General features: G+C 49.0%; 1 protein-coding gene across 1 annotated transcript in view; it reads left to right on the forward strand.

Annotated features, from left to right (window-relative positions):
- NXN (nucleoredoxin) overlaps positions 1-19,509 on the forward strand; it is a 52,330-nt gene that overhangs the window by 19,879 nt on the left and 12,942 nt on the right. The window contains exons 2-4 of the mRNA XM_030472397.1: positions 17,177-17,294; positions 18,681-18,814; positions 19,227-19,327. Coding sequence (XP_030328257.1) covers positions 17,177-17,294; positions 18,681-18,814; positions 19,227-19,327 — 353 coding nt within the window. The remainder of the gene's footprint in view (positions 1-17,176; positions 17,295-18,680; positions 18,815-19,226; positions 19,328-19,509) is intronic.

A 19,509-nucleotide genomic window follows, 5' to 3' on the forward strand; every position in this document is an offset into this window, starting at 1 on the left:
GCCTGCTCTGATTCTGTCTTCACTTTTGTTCCTGGTTTTCTGATACAGCTCTCAAAGCAGAAGATAATTTTTCATTATGTAGCACCATCGTTTTGATCCCGACTTTCCCCTTATTTCCTTACCAGGATTTCTTTTGTAATACAACCTTACTGTGCTTCCCCTGCTGCTGTTCTCTCTCTCTGGCCTGCTGGCACAGGTTGCTGGCAGAAGGGGAGCATCTCTGCACTGCTGTGCCGCCGAGGCATGTCTCACGGATGCTGGCATCCTCCCTTCCATGAAACACCGAGCACAGTCTCTGCAAACTGCCCTATCTTGCCCAGGAGCGGCTGGGATCCAGGAAAGCTGTTTTCCCAGGAAAAACAGCTTTGCTGGGGCAGGCAGCAGGCTGGGGTCAGCCCCTCACAGCCACACGTGCGTGTTACAGTGACTCTGTTGTTCAGGTGCTTCTCAGCATTTCCATTACGAAAAGTAAGTTTCAGCACTAAGCTGTCTGCAGAGTTACTGTTGTTTGGATTTGTGGGGCTTTTTTTAATACATGATTCTCCAAGGAGCTTTTAAGAGCATGCAAGTCCCTGATGTTTCCATTGTGGCAGTGATGACTGTAGCACTCATCAGCTCTGCTTTTAATAGTCCTTTTCCTTTCGGTCAGCAGTTTTTGTAGTTCTTTTCCCTTTGATGGTGGTCACTGTCAGCAAAGAAGTTTGAAGCTGGTCTGATAGGCAATAGCTGATAGATAATATAATGTATTAGTAAAGAAATGAGAAGCAAGCAGAAGACTCTGGTGGTGGTACCAGCAGGAACACCCAGTGAAAGCAGTTGATTTTAGTATTAAGGAAGGTCAGTATAAATATGCCTTTCATCTGGAGTAGGAGAGGAGGCAGAAGTCCTGACAATAGGTTTGTATCTGAATGAAGCTTCACTAGCTGAAGAGCCGTCTATATCCTAGAAGAGACTTTTATTTATTCATCGGAATCCAGAGTTTTTAGAACACATGTTGGCCATGCAAACTCTCAGCTTTGCCATAAATCTGTGTTTTGGCAGCACTTTTCCAAGTGCCATATTATTGAGATAAGAATAGATAGGGGATTAAAGCAGAATCCGTTGCTATTTATGGACTCCCTGGGGGAATACATTGTAATATTCTTTTGAATTGAGTCAAAGGTAACCACAACCCAACGCTTCACGTACTAAGTCTTCCCTGTGGCCCTCCTGTAGACCTGCAGAGGGGGAAAAGAGGATGTGGCGAGATACTTCAACAGCACTGAAATAATGTTGAGGCTTTAATGATTTGCACCTGCTGATTTCCTGGGATTCAGAACAGAATTTGGGACTCGTACAAGTGCAGACTTGGAAAGTATTAATTATTTTGTGCTATCTGTAGAAGCATCTTTCTGTAGAAGTTGCTAAGTCTTTCCCTCCTGCTGTGTGTCTTCACAAACTCAGGTCCCGCGTATCTGGGTGTCCCTGTTGGCACAAGAGTAGAGGCACAGGCTGGGTGCCAGCGTGCCAGACGGAGCCTGCAAGTGTTCAGTGGAGCTCCTGGCTCAGATTGTCCTGGTGCCCTTCAAACTGAGCAGCAAGAACTTACCCGACAAGGGCTCTTCCCTTCTTTTATAACGTTGTCAGTAATCCAAAGTGCCACATATGTGTGTGCACAGAGTTTAACTTTTCAGTCTCAAGCTTTGCCTGGTGGAGAGAAGAGGTCCTTTGCCCTCCTGAAGAAAACACAGAAGACCCAGTCCAGCTGTGTTTGAGTTTTATACTGCTATATTTTGGAGCGCTGTAGAAGGGTCTATGCAGGTGGACCTCTTCCCTCAGCTGCATCATGGCAAGCAGTACCACTGAAGACTGGGCACCTGACCCTCAGGCACCCCTTTGCTTGCCCACTGCCATGCAAAACCACACATGTAATTTATAATGTGCAGAGCAAACGCCATGAACTTCGTAAACTGAAGACAAGCAAAGTTTTTGTGTAAGGATGAAGCTTTGCAGACCAGCTGACTCTGGTTTGGTTTCTCCAGGCTTGGGAATTTCCTGGGTTTGGGTGTTTAATTCCAGCTGCCCAGCCCCTGGGGTGTGTGTCTACAAGGGGGACAAGGTGTGCTTCTTGCCTGCTACATGGTGGAGGAGAACAATGCAGAGACTCTGAAACACCAATTTCTCTCACAAAGTTCTTGCTTTTTATTCAGGAGCAGCAGGTTTGTTCTTGGAGCGGAGGGAGCTTCTTCCATCCCCTTTGTGCAAGGCTTAACGCAGCCCTTGTGCTCACTGAGGAACAGCAAAAATCAGGAGCAAGCACATGGTCAGCGCTTTCTTTCTCCTTTACATGCCTGTTTGATTGGATAATACGCGTGGCCTTGCCTTTTTGTTTACCTTAAGGTTTGTTATGACAAAGAAGATGGATTTTTCCTGACTCTTGCATACACAGTATGTAAACCAACACAATGCAGCGTGTGAACTCTGCCGCGACCTGGGAACTCGGGTTGTTCTTTGATGTGCCCCGTTGACGTCAAATCGTTGCTTGGTGCCTGTGTTGCACCTCTATGACTGGGAAGAACATCTCATGCTTGTAGCTACTTGCGCTGGTCACCAACACATAAGTGCTGGTTTCAGATTACTTTTTTTGGAAGGAGAAGAGAGACCTTTGGGGGATCTCTATCTCCACCTCTGGACCCGGTTAATTCTTGGCAATGATGGGGAGGGAGTCTGCCTGCATCTTCAGATGGTTTTGCTCTCCCCTTTTAATACAAATTGCCCTCTAATCTTGGGATGATTTTTGTACAGACTTTTCTTTGAGTCCTGTGTTTCTGAGCCCTTATTTCCCGCCTGGGAAATTGTGTTTTGGATTTTTGTTGGGTTTTTTTTGCCTGTGCATCCTAATTCCTGGGTGATTTCTGTAACTTAACAATGCTAGTTTGTCGGAAGAGACTTGGAATAAAAGGCTTTGTAGTGTGCTGCTTAGCTGGCTGTATAAACATGAAAGTACCATGTTTTTAACTAGCTTGCTCACATGGCTTTCCTCTGCAAAGCTTTAGCCAAAACACTCTGCTAGATAAAAGGGATGCTGGGAAAGTCCAGGTCAGGTGGAGATTGTCTGAGAAGGGGTATAACGTTGATCTTTGTTTAGTTTTATTTCTTGTAACTTCTCAGGAAGAGCAGGGAATCAGGATAAATTGTTTTCATCTCTCGGTGGTCAAAGATTGTGATGGATTAGGCAGTGGGCTGCCTGGAAGAAGCTGTTAAGTAAGAGCCCACGTGTCCCCCCTCTCTTGCATCTTGGATGAAGTTGGCTTCATGCTTCCTGCTTCCTATGCGCCCTTCCCCAAACTCTTCCTTAAGTATGTGAGCTGGTGAGTGATTGCCTTGAGTTTTTTGAGCTCTTTGAACTAGAATAAATGAGAAGGGCCCTGGGGGACGAGGCCTCCCATCGGTCACTTGCCCTTCACCTCTGAAGGCAGGGGTTTGCATCAGGTGTGGCATTAAACACACAGGGTTTGGTGCCCCTCAGGTTACATCCCTCTAACCCTGCCTGAGCTGCTTGGTGTTTGCTGTAGCTGACACAGATCTGAAACCCAGGAGTTTTAGATCCGTCCCATAGAGTTTGAGTAAAGAAAGGATGAAGGAGGCTTTGGGTAAGAGGCAGCGTGGTGTTTGGGTTCAGCCTCTGGGATTTCATGGTCTTCATTTGCCATTCGTTGTGCAAGTTTTCACCGAACAGGAATTATCTCATCTGCATCCCAGATTCAAATCTGCAGGGAGAAGTTTCCAGGAAACTTTGGACAATATTAATCCCATTTTGGGAGGACACAGGAAGGGTGTAGTGCTGGGAAGTGGGATTTTTGGGCTGTACTCATGTGGAGAGGGGGTGTGCGTACTGCAGCATGACCATGCTTTAGGTATTTAGTGAATTAAGTGGAGTCAGTTCATCACCAAAGGTGCCTGTGGGGTTGAAAATGTGACACCCTTGGATAGGGGAAATGGTCATGTTGAATCCCCAATATTTTGCCCTGTTCAAAAGAAAAAAGCCCTTTTTGAGGTAAGGCAGAAGCTGTTGCCTGTTGGCACACGTGCACAGTGTAATTAGGACTCACTTTGTATGGCAAATACAAAGCTGCTGTGCTGGGGCAGAGCAGGATTGGAGCTGGCTCTGCTCTGCCCCACAGCAGCTCCTGTCCCTGCCCTGAAGCAGCCCTGCCTTGGCAAGCCCTCTCTCTCCTGCCAGCCTCTCGTGGATGACTGAGAGGCTCCTGGCACCTTGCACAGTGCTCTCTTAATGTTGTCATTTTGCTAATGAGCATCTGAAGATGCTGGCTGGATCTGGGTGCAGGCAGGGATGGCTGGTCCCTCGTGTTCTGCTTTGAACACACAGGCTCGGATGGAATAGAGCATTGGAGAAACGCTCAGCTTTGTATCCAGTGGATGGGGCTCCCTGAGGAGCTGCAATAGCTGGAGTTGAGCTCTGGAGCACCAAGAGAATTCTCTACAGAAACACATCACTGTTACTTGTTGCTGCTGCTGAAACAGCCCCTGGATGGCATCCTTCATAGTGTCACAAAGCTTGAAAAGGCCTTTTTACTCTCTTGGCTCTTCACCCTGAGCCAAAAGCTTTGGATGGGGAGGAGATGCTGAGTGCATGTGGGTCGGGCAGGGCGCTGGGCAATGTCTCTCCGGTGCATGGCGAGGCGGCTGCCTTCCTGCCTTTGCTGCCCTTTGATGTGCTGTGGGGTATATAATGAGCATCTGCCCTCTAAGAGAAACCAGATTTGAGTTATAAAGTTGAAAAAAGAGGGAGTAATTTTGCTTAATCATTTTCACACAGATCCACAGGCGTTTCTGTAAGAGCGAGCAGCATCTGGTTCAAGGGCAGCCTTGGCTGCTTTGAGCTCTCCTGCAGCTTCTGCAGTCTCAGAGAGAGATGGATGTTCCAGATGCTGTTCCCAGCAATCGGATCAATGACATGCTTACTCAGACTTTTCATTTTGTAAAGGAAAAAAGAAGTAGATTATACTTTTAAGATCAACTGAAGTATCGAGGATCTGTGAGCCTTGATTTTTTTCTTTTTCCCTAGAATAGGGCACTGCAAATTATTTCCCTATTTATGAACACCACTCAGAAAGCAGAAGGAAGTGAGCTGCCTGCCTTAGTACCTTGGTATTCACTCGTTCCCTCCCTTCAGCTTCTAGTCACTGCAAGAAATACAGGATTTTTTTGTTCCAAATAGTAAGCATTCATTTCGAGGAGAAAGGACTTAAATGCAGTATTGCGCCTGTGCCCTGCCAGCTGCACAAGGTGTCCTGGTGCATGTTTTCTGGGCATTTCCAAACTTGTCTGTGTATGTGGAAGAGTTATTGAGCGACAGGGAAAGCGCTGGAAAGCTTTAGGGATTTGGTTTAAATCTGATGAAAATGCAAGGCTGCCTGGTCGCTTCTCAGCTGCCAGCACCCATCGAGGTGAATGTGAAAATGGTCGCTGTGAGTTTGCTGCTGTGGTTTGCCAAACCCAGGCTTGTTATTTACACGTTTCCATCTATAGCGGTGTCACTGCTGCCCACCTCGTGGTGGCTGGTGTGGTGTTTTGAAGGTGGAGAGGCCCTGGGAGAGACTGAGTTGCTTGCCAAAGAGCCTGGATTTGGCAGGAACTTTCCCTTTGTCACCACAGCAAGTCCCATGGGAGTCCTTAACCACTGCACCAGCTCTCTTATTTGCTGCCTGGGTTGCTGAGCTTTAATTACCACGATCACAACTGCTGTGTTTTCCTTGGGATGCTGTGGCTATGTTTGGCTCCTGGCATACACTTCGGCTGTCCTGGAATGAGAGTTTCTGATGGAGATCCGTAAAAGCTGCTTGCCAACAGAAGCAGCAGCATCTTGTCCATCTCAAGAACAGTTTGGCTGGTTGCAGAGATGGACCCTGAAGCCCACATTTGGCTTTTGGCAGGGGGAGCATACAGTGTCCAAGCAGACCTATGGTCTTGGCTGGGGTAGATGTTGCAGGTTAATTTTTGCCCTTTTTGGGGTCTGCACGCTGCATGAGATACAGAGAAAAAACCTCCACAAACTGGAATTAAACTGCAGGTTTTGTTCTCATTAGTGTAAAGTCATAAAATCTGGTGTTTCTGATGTCTGTGAGGAGAGAAGGAGAATTAACTCCTGGAGAAAGTAACCGGAGGATACTTAAAAGGCAAATTGTTCACATACTTTCTTTAAAATTTGCATGAGTATAGTAAAAGGTCATCGTAACTGCAGTCTCTTCCTCAGATCCCTGCCTGCCCATGGCTGATTGCAAGAGCCTGTTGCTAAGTGTTCCTGGAAACAGAATAAAGATGAAGCAAGATAATTGAACAAGAAGGAGGGGAGTGGGGAAGCTTGGAGCTTGCAGCCGAGCCACAGGGCTGCCAAATGAGATGAGTGTGTTGGAGTTTGACTTGGTGGCTGCATTTAATCAGTTCTGACCCAGGGTAGGGAACGGGTGACTGAGCCTGTAACTTTATGGCAGATCTTTGGAAAAAGCCACTTGGACACAAGCAGATGATTTACTTGTGTTTCCTGTGGCTTGTCCACCTCCCAGCACTGTGCTTCCTAGCACTGAGGCTGGAGTGGGGATGGGAAGGCACACTGTGTTCCCACGGTGCTTTGTGCTCTTTTCCTGGATAAAATCTCTGTTCCCTGCAGTGTGCATTTTGGTAGCCTAGGATCTACTGGGCTGTCAGTAGTCACAGAAGGCAGCAAGATAAAACAAGAATGCAAACAAACAAATCCAGATCTTGACAAAGGCAGAAAGCCTTCAACTCCAGATGACTTGAGGGGAATTTTCTACCCATCTCAGGTCAGGCTTTTGAGGAAGTAACTGATGGTTGGTTTGCATATTGCAGAATCAATAAACCCCTGATGCAGCTCCTTTTTATCGCCAAAAAGACAAGGAAGCAGAACTTCCTTCTTAACTTTTGGTCTTTCTTTAGTCGAAGCTCTTGTGAGGACACAAGACTTTCTCCATCTCCATGGATCAATTTCCTGGAAACAGTTTTAATAACTGTTTCTGGAGTTCTTTTTATCATCCCAGAGCATTTTTACAAACTCTGAATATAGTAACAGCTGAAATACAGCCACATCTGAGGAAGGTCGCTGCCAAGGCACAGCAGTCTTCAGTGTTTTATAGAACACGTGGTCAGCTCTTCCTTTTGCACAGAATCTCCCTTATTCTCACCAAAAAGAATCAGCCAAAAATCACCCCAAATCAGCCGTCTGTGTTACCTCCTGGCTCGCCGCTGACTTGAAGCCTTAGCAGCAGAGTGGGCTCTGGGCATCCTTGGCTCGCTGAAGCCTGCGATCCCTGAGCCTCCCCCTCCAGCTGAGGCTGGCTGTCAGCAGAGGGAATTAATACGCTGCATCTTATCTGACATTTTGAATGCTCCCATGGGATTCGCGTTGTCATCAGTTCCTGGCAGCAGCCTCTCATTTCGCTGCGGCTGCAGGAGGGATGCCATGCCTGAGCCTCGCTCACACCAGGGGTCGGTCCTGCCTTCCCGGTGCCGTATTTCATCCGTGTGCTGACTCACGGGCTCTCACCGCTTTGAGAAACTGTATATTTTGATACTTCCGTCAGTCAAGTCAGGATGGAGCTGGAGCTTTTGACCTTGCTACTGATTTATCACTGTTCCTGTTGGTCTTTTTAATTGGTTCTGCAGTCACGAGACCTGCTGCTCAAGCCTTAAAATAAAGAAGAGGGACCCCAGCTTGGTGTCTTGTTCCTGCCCTGTCAATGGCTCCAGAGCCGGGGGCCTCTTGTCTCTCAGTGCTGGGTTTCATGAGACGGATTGGGTTCCCTCGCCTGCCCTGCACCTGGCCCAACATATGTGTCTTGTAAACCCTACATCCCCTCAGCCCCACTGCCTGACCAGGCTCACCCAGCTCTGGTTAACCCTCCCCTCCCTTCTCTGCCTCTGTACCCAGCCCATCCCACATCTCTGCTCCTTTCCTTGGCCCTCCCAATTTCCCTGTCCCTCTGCCTTCTCTTTGCAGCTAATGCCACCAGCTTTGCTGGAGCACAATTCCATGGGAAAGCTTCTCTGCAAAGGAGCAGCTGGGTGGATAAATGGCTTCTCCGACTCCCCACCGGCTGGCTTGTGTTGCGGTTGAGACGTCAGTGCACCTGAGCTGCGGTCAGTTTTGTTCTGCTCTTTTAACGTGTGCAGGGGATGAATTGCGCTCACAGTGGTGTTTTCACATTTAGAGGTCAGTGGCTTGGTGTCAGGCAGGTTTATGTTTCCAACCCTTGCAGCCTTCGGGCCAAGGGGCTGTGTCTGTCTGGGGAGTAGGAGGAAGAGGATAAACGCTCGGCAGGAGAATGTTTTCCAGGAGCCTGACCTGTTACATCCGTCCTGCCTGTGTCACGAGTCAGGTTGATGGTCTTTCCTTGCAGGGCACCCAGTGTTGCTGGCTCAGGCCACTGCAGCGCTGGGTCTCAGCTATGCTTGAGAGGTGTGTGAAGAGGACACAGAGGCCCTGAGAGCACATCATTGTCGGTGGTTTAACCCAGAATAGCTTCAGTGGTGGGATATTTGCACAGGATGGACTTTACAGCTGCAGATAAGTCCCTGTGAGCGCTGCGGCTGTGGTGGGTCAGCGCAGGCTGTGGGACCTCATTGCACCCCAAGAGCCGAGGAGGAGCTGAGAGCTGTCACTGGCAGAGATTGCTCTTTCCAGCTGGAGTTTGAGAGCACCTGGATCTGGTTAGTTCCAAGTGTATTCTGACCCGAGTGTGGTTACGGATTGAATCCCTGGAGCTGTGCTGCCCTTCCGAGCTGTGAGCAGAGCCTGTTGCCTGTGTTACATGCAAAGCTCAGAGCTACCCCGGCAGTGTGGGCTGCGAGCAGGCGCTGGGGCTGTGGTTATGGCCTTTTTAGCTCTGCAGCTGTGTAACCTTTGCATGAAAATCCTCCTTGGGTTTCAAACCAGGAGTGCTGCCAGACTGAGATTCAACGCTGTCAGCTCTGAGACGCTGAGCTGGATGTGGCTGTAGGGAGGGCTGCACCAACCAGTGCACCGTCTCCTGAGATCAACAGGAGGAAGGTAGTTGCTTTTAAATAGTCTGAGTGTTCGCAGTGATGCAAGTGGTGTGTTGAGGGGAGGTTGTTGTAACAAAGTGCCCGCAGTGATGCTATGGATGAGCTATTGCATTTCAGACACTGCGTAATGAGGTTTCCCATCCAGTGGGTGCATCATCTGCAGTGGGCACAAGCACGTGTCTTGGTAGTTTTACAAGGGTCTCCCAGGTTCTTGGTCCGGGGATGTCCTGGTGCTGCTGTGTGCTAGAGAGGTTACTGCTCGTGAGTCATCCTGAAGCCCTCACTCCCCTGGGTGCTTTACAGTGCTAACAAATACTCTATTGTTTTCCAGCATTTTGTTGGTTTGATTGTGTAAGGTTCCCTTTTGGATTAACTGCTGAAAACAAAACAGAAACCACACTAATACCTCACTGTGTGCATTAAACAAGAAAAATAATCCACGTTTCCCTGCAGATTTCAAAGGCTTTTGTGTTTGGTGGGAACTCTGTCTAAACTCAGGGCTTTTCAGAAGTGTTTGTTTCTTAATGATCCAGGATTGCGAGGCGGTTGACTTCGAGATTACTACCAGGGCTTGAATGCAGCTGCCTTCAACTGAACGGTAGCAGCAAAAGCAAAGGCAGTGGGTAGGAAACCCAGGCTGTGATGTGCGAGTGTGCTGGCAGCCATCCCGCTTCCAATGACAGATGAGACTTGGGACCAAGAGAGGCCCTGAACTTCGATTAAACGTCCCAGACTGCCACCCCACCCCTCGCCTTTCCTATAAACAGATGGAAAAATATCCCTTCCCCATAGAGAGAGACAAATTATTATTTTTTCTTATTACTTTTGTGTTTACATAGCTATTTCTTACTCAGTGCTAGTCATCTGGGGGCATAATTTATAGGGGCCATGTATGTATGATACGCTTCTACATATGTCTTACATTTTTCCCACAAACACTTTAACTCCCTCCGTCCTCACTGCTCTTTCTGTGTTTGTCTTGCTATCTTACTGACCGGGAAAGCATGAAAAAGCACCAGTGAAAACAGGTAACAGAAGGTGGGTTGGAGGTGGTGGCAGACCCCCTGGGTTCTGCACCCATGTTCGTGCTAGCCCTGGGCCCCCATTCTCCTGCGGCAAAGGGAGAGTGCTTGGCTCGAAGCAGAACCACAGGGAGAAGAAATTCTTTATGGAATATTCGGAAATGCATGGACGTGTATTTTCTAGTCCTTGTTACCCTGCTGCACCCCTAAATTCTGCATCGTTTTTGGGCTGTTCAGTACACTTTGAGGAATACCTTGGAAAAAAAAGAGGTTTATAAAAGACATCCTTATAGTGTTCATAGACCAGCCTGTGCTGGAGCATCCTCCCTGCGTGATTTGCTGCCTGGATTGTTATCTGTATGTTCAGACAAATGCTGTTTTGCCCTGATCCTGAGATTAAACCAAGCTGCCAGCCCAGCGCCTCTTGGAAACTTGGATGTATAAAACAACCAGGCCACCTCTCATGTCTGCTCCGGGCTCTGGGGCTTTGCTCTCCATAGATCATGTTAACCACTCTTCAGTTCTGCTCAAATTAAATGTTTTCCTATCAGATGTGGGCTGCAGAAGATCCAGCCTGTCAGCCTGCATGTGCATCAGGGCGAGACGAGGCAGCCTGTGCTCTGAGCCAGGCATATGCTGCTTTGCCCTCAGATGAAATGCTCAGCTCGCAGTCGGTGGAGGGCTTAGCCTGGGAAATTGCAAAGATCAGTGCTGGGTGACCAGGGTGGTAGGAGGAGGAAACTGGGAAGAAGTGATGGGGACAGGAGGGCTGGCCCAGGTCCCTCACGCTGGGGCTTTGGCTGTGGAGCTCCTCAGGGGAACAAAGAGCAGCCCTCCGCTGGTGGCCTCCTTGCCAGAAAACCCCGCAGAGAGGATTTCCTTCCGCTTCAGCTCCAAAGCTTTTGCTGTTGTGTTTCATGGTTGGGAGGAACAAAAGCCCAGGGTTGCAATCTGGCTCCTGCCAGGGTCTCCCCTGCCCTCCCTCCAGCTGTGGGGTGATACCGGCAGGCACAAGCTGGACCGTGCTGTGCCGGTCTCCCACCATGGAGCTGCACCAAGGAGAGGATGGAGGTGACAAGCAGGACTTGTGGCTTGATTTGTTTTATTTTGGGGGAGTATCCACAGCAAGCGCTGCTGGGCTGAGTGCTGGGGGGAAACTGGTCCGAAGGTTGGGTTTAACTGGGCTTTCTCCCATCACAGACAGCATGGGGGCAGAAGGGAACAATAACGCATTGGCCTGCACCATCAGTCTCAGCTGTTCACATCAATCTTATTTATTGCAATTCCAAATCCTCCCACCTCAGCTCATTAATGTTCTCAGAGCAGACATCTCTCTCACCATCATATTCTGTAATTAGATTTTGATTTGCTTTCAGAGAGAAACAGCAGCACAATAGACATTAATTTATCCCAAGCCTCACTTGGTCTCCTCCGTGTCACAAGGTCAGGCCTTGGCGTGCACCATCTGCCCTCAACGCCTCCCCCCACTATTTGGCTGTATGTCGTTTATACACTGCATTCCCCTTCTGTTGAGGGGGTTTCCTTACGCATGAAGGGAAAGGAGCAGCAAGGGAGGGCTGGAAGAGGAGCCTTTGCCCAAGCTGAGCTTGAATTGCAGGGACAGGCGTGAACTGGATTTAAATCGACAGGGCGAGGGAGCAGCCTGTGCTGCAGCTCTGTGCCTGTTGTCTGCAGAGCCTGGGTGGCCCCTGGTGCTTGTAAACCCTTTAAGGCACGATGTAAAAGTTGCAGTTTAATATTGTGAGTGAGTGAGGACAGAGAGGTCCCCCGCAGCGCCGGACTGTGGGAGCGGAGCAGTGGGAACAACCATGGCTGTCTCACCAGCCCGGAGCCGGTCTGTGTGGCCGAGCTGGAGGCAGAGCTGGGCCGTGGAGCTGGGCGATGGGCTCTGCTGGTCCCTGCGGCCCTGGATCAAGGATGTTTTTCCATCCGAGCACTGCCCATGTGTTCCTCACACAGACTTCGTGTTTCAGCCTGTGGCTCTGGGATGAGAGACCAGCAAGAGCCGAGCTCGTGTCTGTAATGGAAACCCTGCTGCACTCTCGCATAGGCACTCATGGGGCTGTTGGAAAGTGGTGCCTTTCCAATGCCTCACTGGAGGAATTGTCCAGACCCTGGGGGTGTTGTGTCCAAGGATTGTTTTTTAGAAGAAAAGAGGCTTTGCATTTCATTTAGCAGAAAGCAGCAGTTCTCTGCTGTGGGAACATATTTGTTATTGCTGAGGAATCTGCTTTTGAGTTTTTAAACCAGCTTTGTCTGGCTGTGGCTGGTCAGGGTGGAAGCATGGGCTGCAAGATGGGCAGTGTCTGCCCTCTGCATCTCGCAGTCAGAGGCAGCTCCATATCCTATAGAAGATGGAGGCATGAGAGCTTTTATGGTCCAGGTTCAACAGCAGCGAAACACAGCCCTTGACGAGGCCAGAGGACCACTTCCCACTGGCCAGGGCTCATTTCACTGCAAGCAGTTATGCTTTATCTTTGCCATCATTAACTGCTGCATCTTAGGGTTTATGTTAGTAAGTAAATGTGGCCAGGGCTGATAATCAGTCAGCATAACCGAAAATAGCACCCAGCAGCTGTTGGAAGTAGAGGATCTCTTCCCCAGGAGGGGATTTCATCCACCCCGGCTGGGTGCCAGCCCTGCACAGAAAGAGCCGTGGGCTGCTGGGGAGACCTCTTGTCTGACACCTTTATCTGGAAAAATTCCTGTGGCTGTCTGCAAACTTCTCTCCAGCATCCGTCTCAGCCAGGCATTTCCCAGTCACCAGTGCAGAGAGCAGCTCTGCGACCGATGCAGAGTGCTGCTGCACAGCGGTTTCCAGGTCCTCCAGGACGGCGTGGTGATGCTTTGTGTAGGGATAAGATTACTGGAGGAATCTGGTGACTCTGTTTTTTCCACTGGACTGCTGTACTTAACCACCTGCACAGGAGCCAGGGAGCTTTCTGTGAAGCTGAGCAGCCTGTACGGCATCTTGCAAGGGGCTGTATTTCCTTGCTCCTTCTCCAGCGGGCATCCTGGGGTGAGTATTGAGTTAGCAGGCATGCAGCCTGAACCAGGAGCGAGGGGTGCTCCAAGAGGATCAGCTGCTTTCGGGCTGAATAGTCCGTAGATTATTTCCACATCTGTGTTAGCTTTGGCTTGATCCCACGGATTTGCAACAGCTGTTGGGAAGCAGAGCAGAGATCCCCTCCTTAAATGGATGATCAAATCCTTAGAGTGTGGAGTATGTTATTTCTATGTCATCCTCTTCACGGCAGGAAAAACAGCTTTTAAAAGTTGCTGAGGCAGCGCTCTGCCCTGCTGCCTGCCTGTCATCCCGTCATCCCGCGGTTTCAGACTAAGTTGTAATTTGCTTTCTGCATCCCACGCCCAGACACAGGATGCTTTGCGAGGTGAGTGGCTCTGCAGGTACTTGTACAAGGGTTGCTTTTTTCCTTCTGGGCTTTACTTTCTCTGTGGACTAGAACCAGCAGGCGTATGCTGAGCAGGACTGAGGAGTAACTGGTCATGAGGAAAAAATTATTTGCTATGAGGGTGCTGAGGCGCTGGCACAGGGTGCCCAGAGAAGCGGTGGCTGCCCCATCCCTGGCAGTGTTCAAGGCCAGGTTGGACACAGGGGCTTGGAGCAACCTGCTCTAGTGGAAGGTGTCCCTGTCCATGGCAGGGGGTTGGAGCCGGAGGAGCTTCCAACCTAACCCATTCTGTGATTCTATGAGTAGCTTGCCTCCTTTCCAGAACCTGCGTGTGTACAAGCTCTTGGCAATTTACTCTGAGAAAAACTACCTGGTGCAATAGTTTTCCACAAGACAGGTTAGGTCAACTTGGATCCAGAGGTTTTGTTGATCATATGTCTTTGCTGGAAGCTGCAGTTCAGCTGCAAAATAGTGGCATGGTGTGAGAATCCAGTAGTGAGCTGTCTTATTCAAAAAGCCCAGCTAAAATGAACCAGCCCATTTCCTATCAAGGTTCTGCTCATTCAGGTCAGACCTCCAGTAATGGAGCCATCAGGCTTCCCTCAGAAGTGTCCAACAGGCTTTTGAAAGCCAAGTCTGGCGGAAGAGGGCCAGGGCAGTGCGAATGGTGGTAGATCTTGGCACTCATCCTGCAGCACATGCGTTTCTCATTCCCCTCAGCTTTCTTAGCACACAGGAGAATCATCAAACCAAACTGATCCCACTTGAAACAGCACATTCGTGTACTTTCCGATGCAGACAGCAAAATTAATATGGTTAGTGCATTGAGACCACTAATTTCCAGTTCAAGTCTTTAATACCCTGACTTAAAATGACAGCCCAGTTCCAGTCGTCTTACGTGCAATTGTCGTGTTTGTTTGTTGGTGTCATATGATGGGTTTCAGTGATAACCCAGGCAGCAAATACGTAGCAAATAGTAAGCATTGCTCAGTGAGTATGGAGCTCTGAAATGTTTGGCATGACCTGAGAGGGTGGGTTGTGGTGTCTGGTGGCTGCAGCTTTTGCAGAGATGCAAGGTAAAACCTTGCAATTTTGATTGCCTTTTCTCATTCAAGGTGTGACTGAGCATAACATGACGTTTCTTGGGTTCCGGTCTCAGAGCCTGGTGATGGATGCACTCCCCCCGCAGCAGCAGCAGTCACATTGATGTTTTTTGAGCCTTTCAACACATGCCTAACTTCATGCTTGCTCGAGGCGTTCTCTTACCCTCAATGATGAGTTAGAAGCGGCAGCCCTCCATTTCATGGGGACAGAGTATCTGGATTGCACATTACCCATACCGTGGATGTCTGGGCAGCCAAGACCAGTCTTTAGTTTGGGTTCAGTGGGCCTGATGGCTTATAGGTCCTGAGTAGACCCAAGGCCAGTTGCTGGCAAAAGCTGCCATGTGTGCTGGACCCCGTAGAATGCCTGGAGCCGGCCATGCACTGCTTGCTCCAGTGCTTCCAGCAAGAGTGGGTTTGGTTTGATCTTACCCATTACCTGAGGTGTCCCAGCCCCATCCCTCTGAGCACAACGAGTGGATACAGCCTCTTGGCTCTGAAGTGCAGACCCTGCCGCTTCCCCAGCCAAGCAAAACTGCCACGACCATCCGTGGTGCCCCAGGGGAGCTGCTTCTGTATACAAAGGACTTGGCAAAATGAAGTGTAATGTAAGCAACTATTTAAAGAGAACGATCCAATTGCTAGTTGTAATTTCCTCATTGTTTGCAACACCCTCTTAAATGCCTGTGATCCTTGTAAAGAGCTTTTCTCCACCCTTTAAACTTCACAGAAATTGATTTTTACCTTCTGTGGTTTGAACGTGGTCATTGTGACGGAGCTGGTTTGCATTTAGTATGAATTCTGATTTTTTCTCTTCATGCCCAAGGCCATTTGGTTTGTGAGTCAGCATTGTGAATGAGTTGGCTTGTCTCAAGAAATCCGTCTATTGGAAACTGAAGGCTGGTGGCCAGGACACACAACCTTGCCTCTCTCTAGGTCCTAGGAGATGAAGGTTAATAAAGTGTTACATCAGTGGTAGTGCTTTCCTTCAGACCCAAGAGTGTTTGCTAACACCCTTTGCAAGCAGGCTGACTCAGGCCACTCATCCAGATCTGTCTTCTATAAAAAGATGTTGGAAGAAATACCTAATAGAGTGACAGTAAAACCTGAATGTGGATGTGTCTTTCTTCCTCAGCTAGACCTCTGGTAAGATCTGCACATTGCATCCCATTCCTGCCTCCTTGCCTGGTCCCCAGATCATTCCCATTCAGGAAATGGGATTGCCTCTATTCGGAAATCAGGGATGATGGTCTGCAGAGTTGTGGCCTCTTCCTCTGGGAAAACAATTGGGTCCAGTTTCTATGTGAGATGCTGATGGAAGCAGCAGCACGTTGTGCATAGGTTTCTCCAGCTCTTGTGCTTGAACCCATGCTGGTGCTGGGTGGGATTCTCGGTGGTCTCCTCCTGCCCTTCTCCCACGGCTGGGTTTTATTCTTCAAACCTGAGCGAGCTGTAAACACCCAGAGCCCAAGGGGCTTTGCAGAGCAGAGCTTGGTGATTCATTTCCTTCCCCTCTGGCTCTCGGCTATGGTTTGGCTTTTGTTTAAGGATTCGATAATTCACCGCTGGGCTGTTTAGGTTGAAATGCTTGGAGAAATGTAAGTCAATGTGGTAATTGCAGCAGCTCCTCCGTGCGTGGCGTGGTGGGGAGGCCAGCTCCTCTGGCCACAGCCAGCCCACACCTGCAGGCTGGGCTGTGCCAGCAGCTGCCGTCGTCTTGTTCCTCTCCATCCCAGTGAGCTGCTGTGTGTGGGTTAAGCTCCAAATTACCCTGTGCCAGAAGCATATGCTGAGAAATGGCAACCCAGGTCTGTGTGACACTGGCATTGCATGGAGCTGAGCTCGCTGCAAAATGTGATGACCAGCAGAAGGCAACATCTAGACCAGGATGCCCAAAACGTGACCATCACATCTACATGGCTTCTGCCCACAACAGGGGCAGTGCGGGGTGGATGAGCTGGGCTGCGTGGCCCCAAAACTGATGTTAAACGCGTTAATCAGCTCTTGGGAACAAACCTGGGAAGCCCCACTTGCAGAAGAATGTGTGTTGGCCTTGTTTTCAGTGTGGCTCTATCTTGGCAGGGGTTGCTGGTTTGTTTAATGAACATTGAAATGTGAGGGGAGGAAACAGCCAGGGAAGCATTACAAATTGCTTCGAAGGAGTGGCATTGTACTTGTGCTTACAGTGTCTTCTAAACAAAGACCTCAAAGTATGGTAAATATTATCCCCATTTTACTTGCAAAGAGGCAAATGCAGCAGGAGTTGAAGCTTTACCTGTACTTGCAGGCAAGCGTGCAGGAGATGTGAGACAAACAGTGGTCTCATCCATGGTATTGAGGGAATGGTGTTGATGGTGAGGGTTTCAGTGGGCGATGGAGGTCCAAGCTGGCTCTGCAGCTCTGGAAAGATGCCTTCACACTCATCATGGAAGCACCAGCTCTGTTTCATTGCTTAGGTCTAACTTCTAGTCTGAAAGATGCTAAGACTCCAAAGTTCTCCTCTTCACGCTGCCAAGTTTACCTTTCTTCTCTCCCCTGCCAATCTCTTTTACAGCTGAAGCTGTGGAACAAGTACAGAGTCTCCAACATTCCTTCCCTAATATTTATCGATGCCTCCACCGGGAAGGTGGTTTGCAGGAACGGCCTCCTGGTCATCCGAGATGACCCTGAAGGTAAGACCTGGACTCCCGTGTGCCACATAAGCGTGGGCACAGAGCTGCCTCTTCATTTCAGTTTGTTCTGAATTGCCTTGGAGGTGGAGGAGGAGGGAAGGGAAACAAACAACTATTGTCATACTTAACTTAATTGAGGTGCTGTATTATTGTCAGCATAAAATTTTCTGCATCATTCCTGCCAGATCTTGTGTTTCGGTTTTGCTTGTTGAAAAGAACAAAGGTTTCCCCTCCGGGATTTTTGTCTGGAGTGGTAATGAAGAAAAAGTTAGACTAGCTGAAACATTAAATATGGATATTTCCGTGATGGAGGGACATGGATAGACAGACTCAGAGCCGAGACATTCCATATCCTGGGAGCAGAATCCTTCCAGAATACCGAGTGGGACTTTATGACCGACATCACACCCTGTTGGGATAACGAATTCTCCATTATTTACAAATGCAGCAGAAAAATGCTACTGTTCTCCATTTCTGAGGTTTAGTGTGCTGGGAGTTGATGTTAAATCCATCTTCTTCTAATTTGCAAAAACCAAAATGAGCAAAACGTGTGCCCTTATTCATGGACCCTGCAGACCCATCATTCAACTGCTGTAGTCTGTCCATGCACACGTGTTGCTGGCTCAACATTTCTTCATGCGGTAGATACTGAGCACAGTGACCAAGTCTTTAATTCAGGTGGCAGGAACTGTACAGCAAGTACATGTTGTGGCCTGAGCCATCTGTGATGTTTCCTCCTCTCTGGCTGAATGCATAGATTGATTGCTCTGGGAGCTGGCAGCAGATGATTTGAAGCATGTGTTTGTGCGTACACACACATGCTTGCTTTGGGGTGCAGAGGGTTAGTGTAAGTTTAGCTTATATATATGTGTGTGTGTGTATACGTATACATAAAAATATATATAAACTATCTTTTACACATATATAAGGTTTTATAAATAAATAAATATATGTATATATACATAAAAATATATGGTTAGTGTCAGTATAAGGTAAACAGTCTGACTACATTCCTGAGCACGTACCACCTTGCCTGCCTGCTGTGGTTAAAACAAATGCTGTTGATAAGGAAAAGATGCCTCATCAGGCACAAAACCAGCACAGGCTTCATCAAGCCAAAGGTGCTGTGACTTGGGCTCAGGTGCAGTCTCCCTGTGAGAAAGAGGTGGCTCCAGGTAGAGGAGTGGTGGTGCCCGACAGCTGAGTTGCGCTTCATCCCCCTTAGACGGGGATAAACCCCAGTGGGATTCCTCAGATAGGATCCCCCTTATCTTTGCAGAAGGTGGGATGTTTTTCTTTCAGTGGAACTTCCTGAAACTGTAAAAGCTGCATGTACATGTTACTGTTTTGTGTTTTCTTTCCATCCCCATCCCAACCCCTCCCCAGGTCTGGAGTTCCCTTGGGGGCCAAAACCCTTCAGTGAAGTTGTTGCTGGGCCTCTGCTAAGGTACAATGGCCAGACGCTAGACAGCAATGCCCTGGAGGGCTCTTATGTTGGGGTCTATTTCTCTGCACACTGGGTGAGTAGCAGGTGCTTTGCAGAGCAGTTGGAGTGAGCTCAGGGGTGCTCTGGGGATCCCCCTGCAGCTCTTGCTGCAGAGCTCTGTGGGAAAGTAAAGACATTGGGCTGGTTGGTGTTGAAGCAGTTAAGATGCTCTGGTCATTCTGGAAGAAGCTACAGCATTGCAGTGGCCTGTCACCCTCAGTCGGTCCTTTAGAAGGGAAAGAGTGGTCAGATTTTAAAAATGGAAGAGGTTTTGTTGGCAATGTGCAGGCCATAAACCTCAGCCACATTCAAGACTGTGGCCCAGCACTCCAACAAAGATAAGGTTACATCTGTCTTTGCATGGTCACTAGGTCATTGGAGCTGCTGGATGTGGATCTGTCCCAGTGGAGCAGATGGTGTCCTCATGCATGTGTTGTGTTTTGCAGTGCCCACCGTGCCGAAGCCTCACAAGGGTCCTGGTGGAGTCCTACCGGAAAATCAAGGAGGCAGGCCAGAAGTTTGAGATACTCTTTGTTAGTGCAGACAGGTAAGGAAGTGCTAACACCCTGTGCGGGCAGAGCTGGCTGCCCCCAGGCTGGGAAGCTGTGAGCATTTCTGGTTCAATTTGAGGAGGAAATTTGGCTTGGTGCAGAGCAGATTGGCTCTAGTATCAGAAAGGCTGCCCGAGTCCTTTGTCCTCTGCCCAGTGGCAAAGTGCAAAGAGGGGTT

Source organism: Strigops habroptila (assembly GCF_004027225.2).
Source record: "Strigops habroptila isolate Jane chromosome 13 unlocalized genomic scaffold, bStrHab1.2.pri S16, whole genome shotgun sequence".
NCBI classification, from domain to species: Eukaryota; Metazoa; Chordata; class Aves; order Psittaciformes; family Psittacidae; genus Strigops; species Strigops habroptila.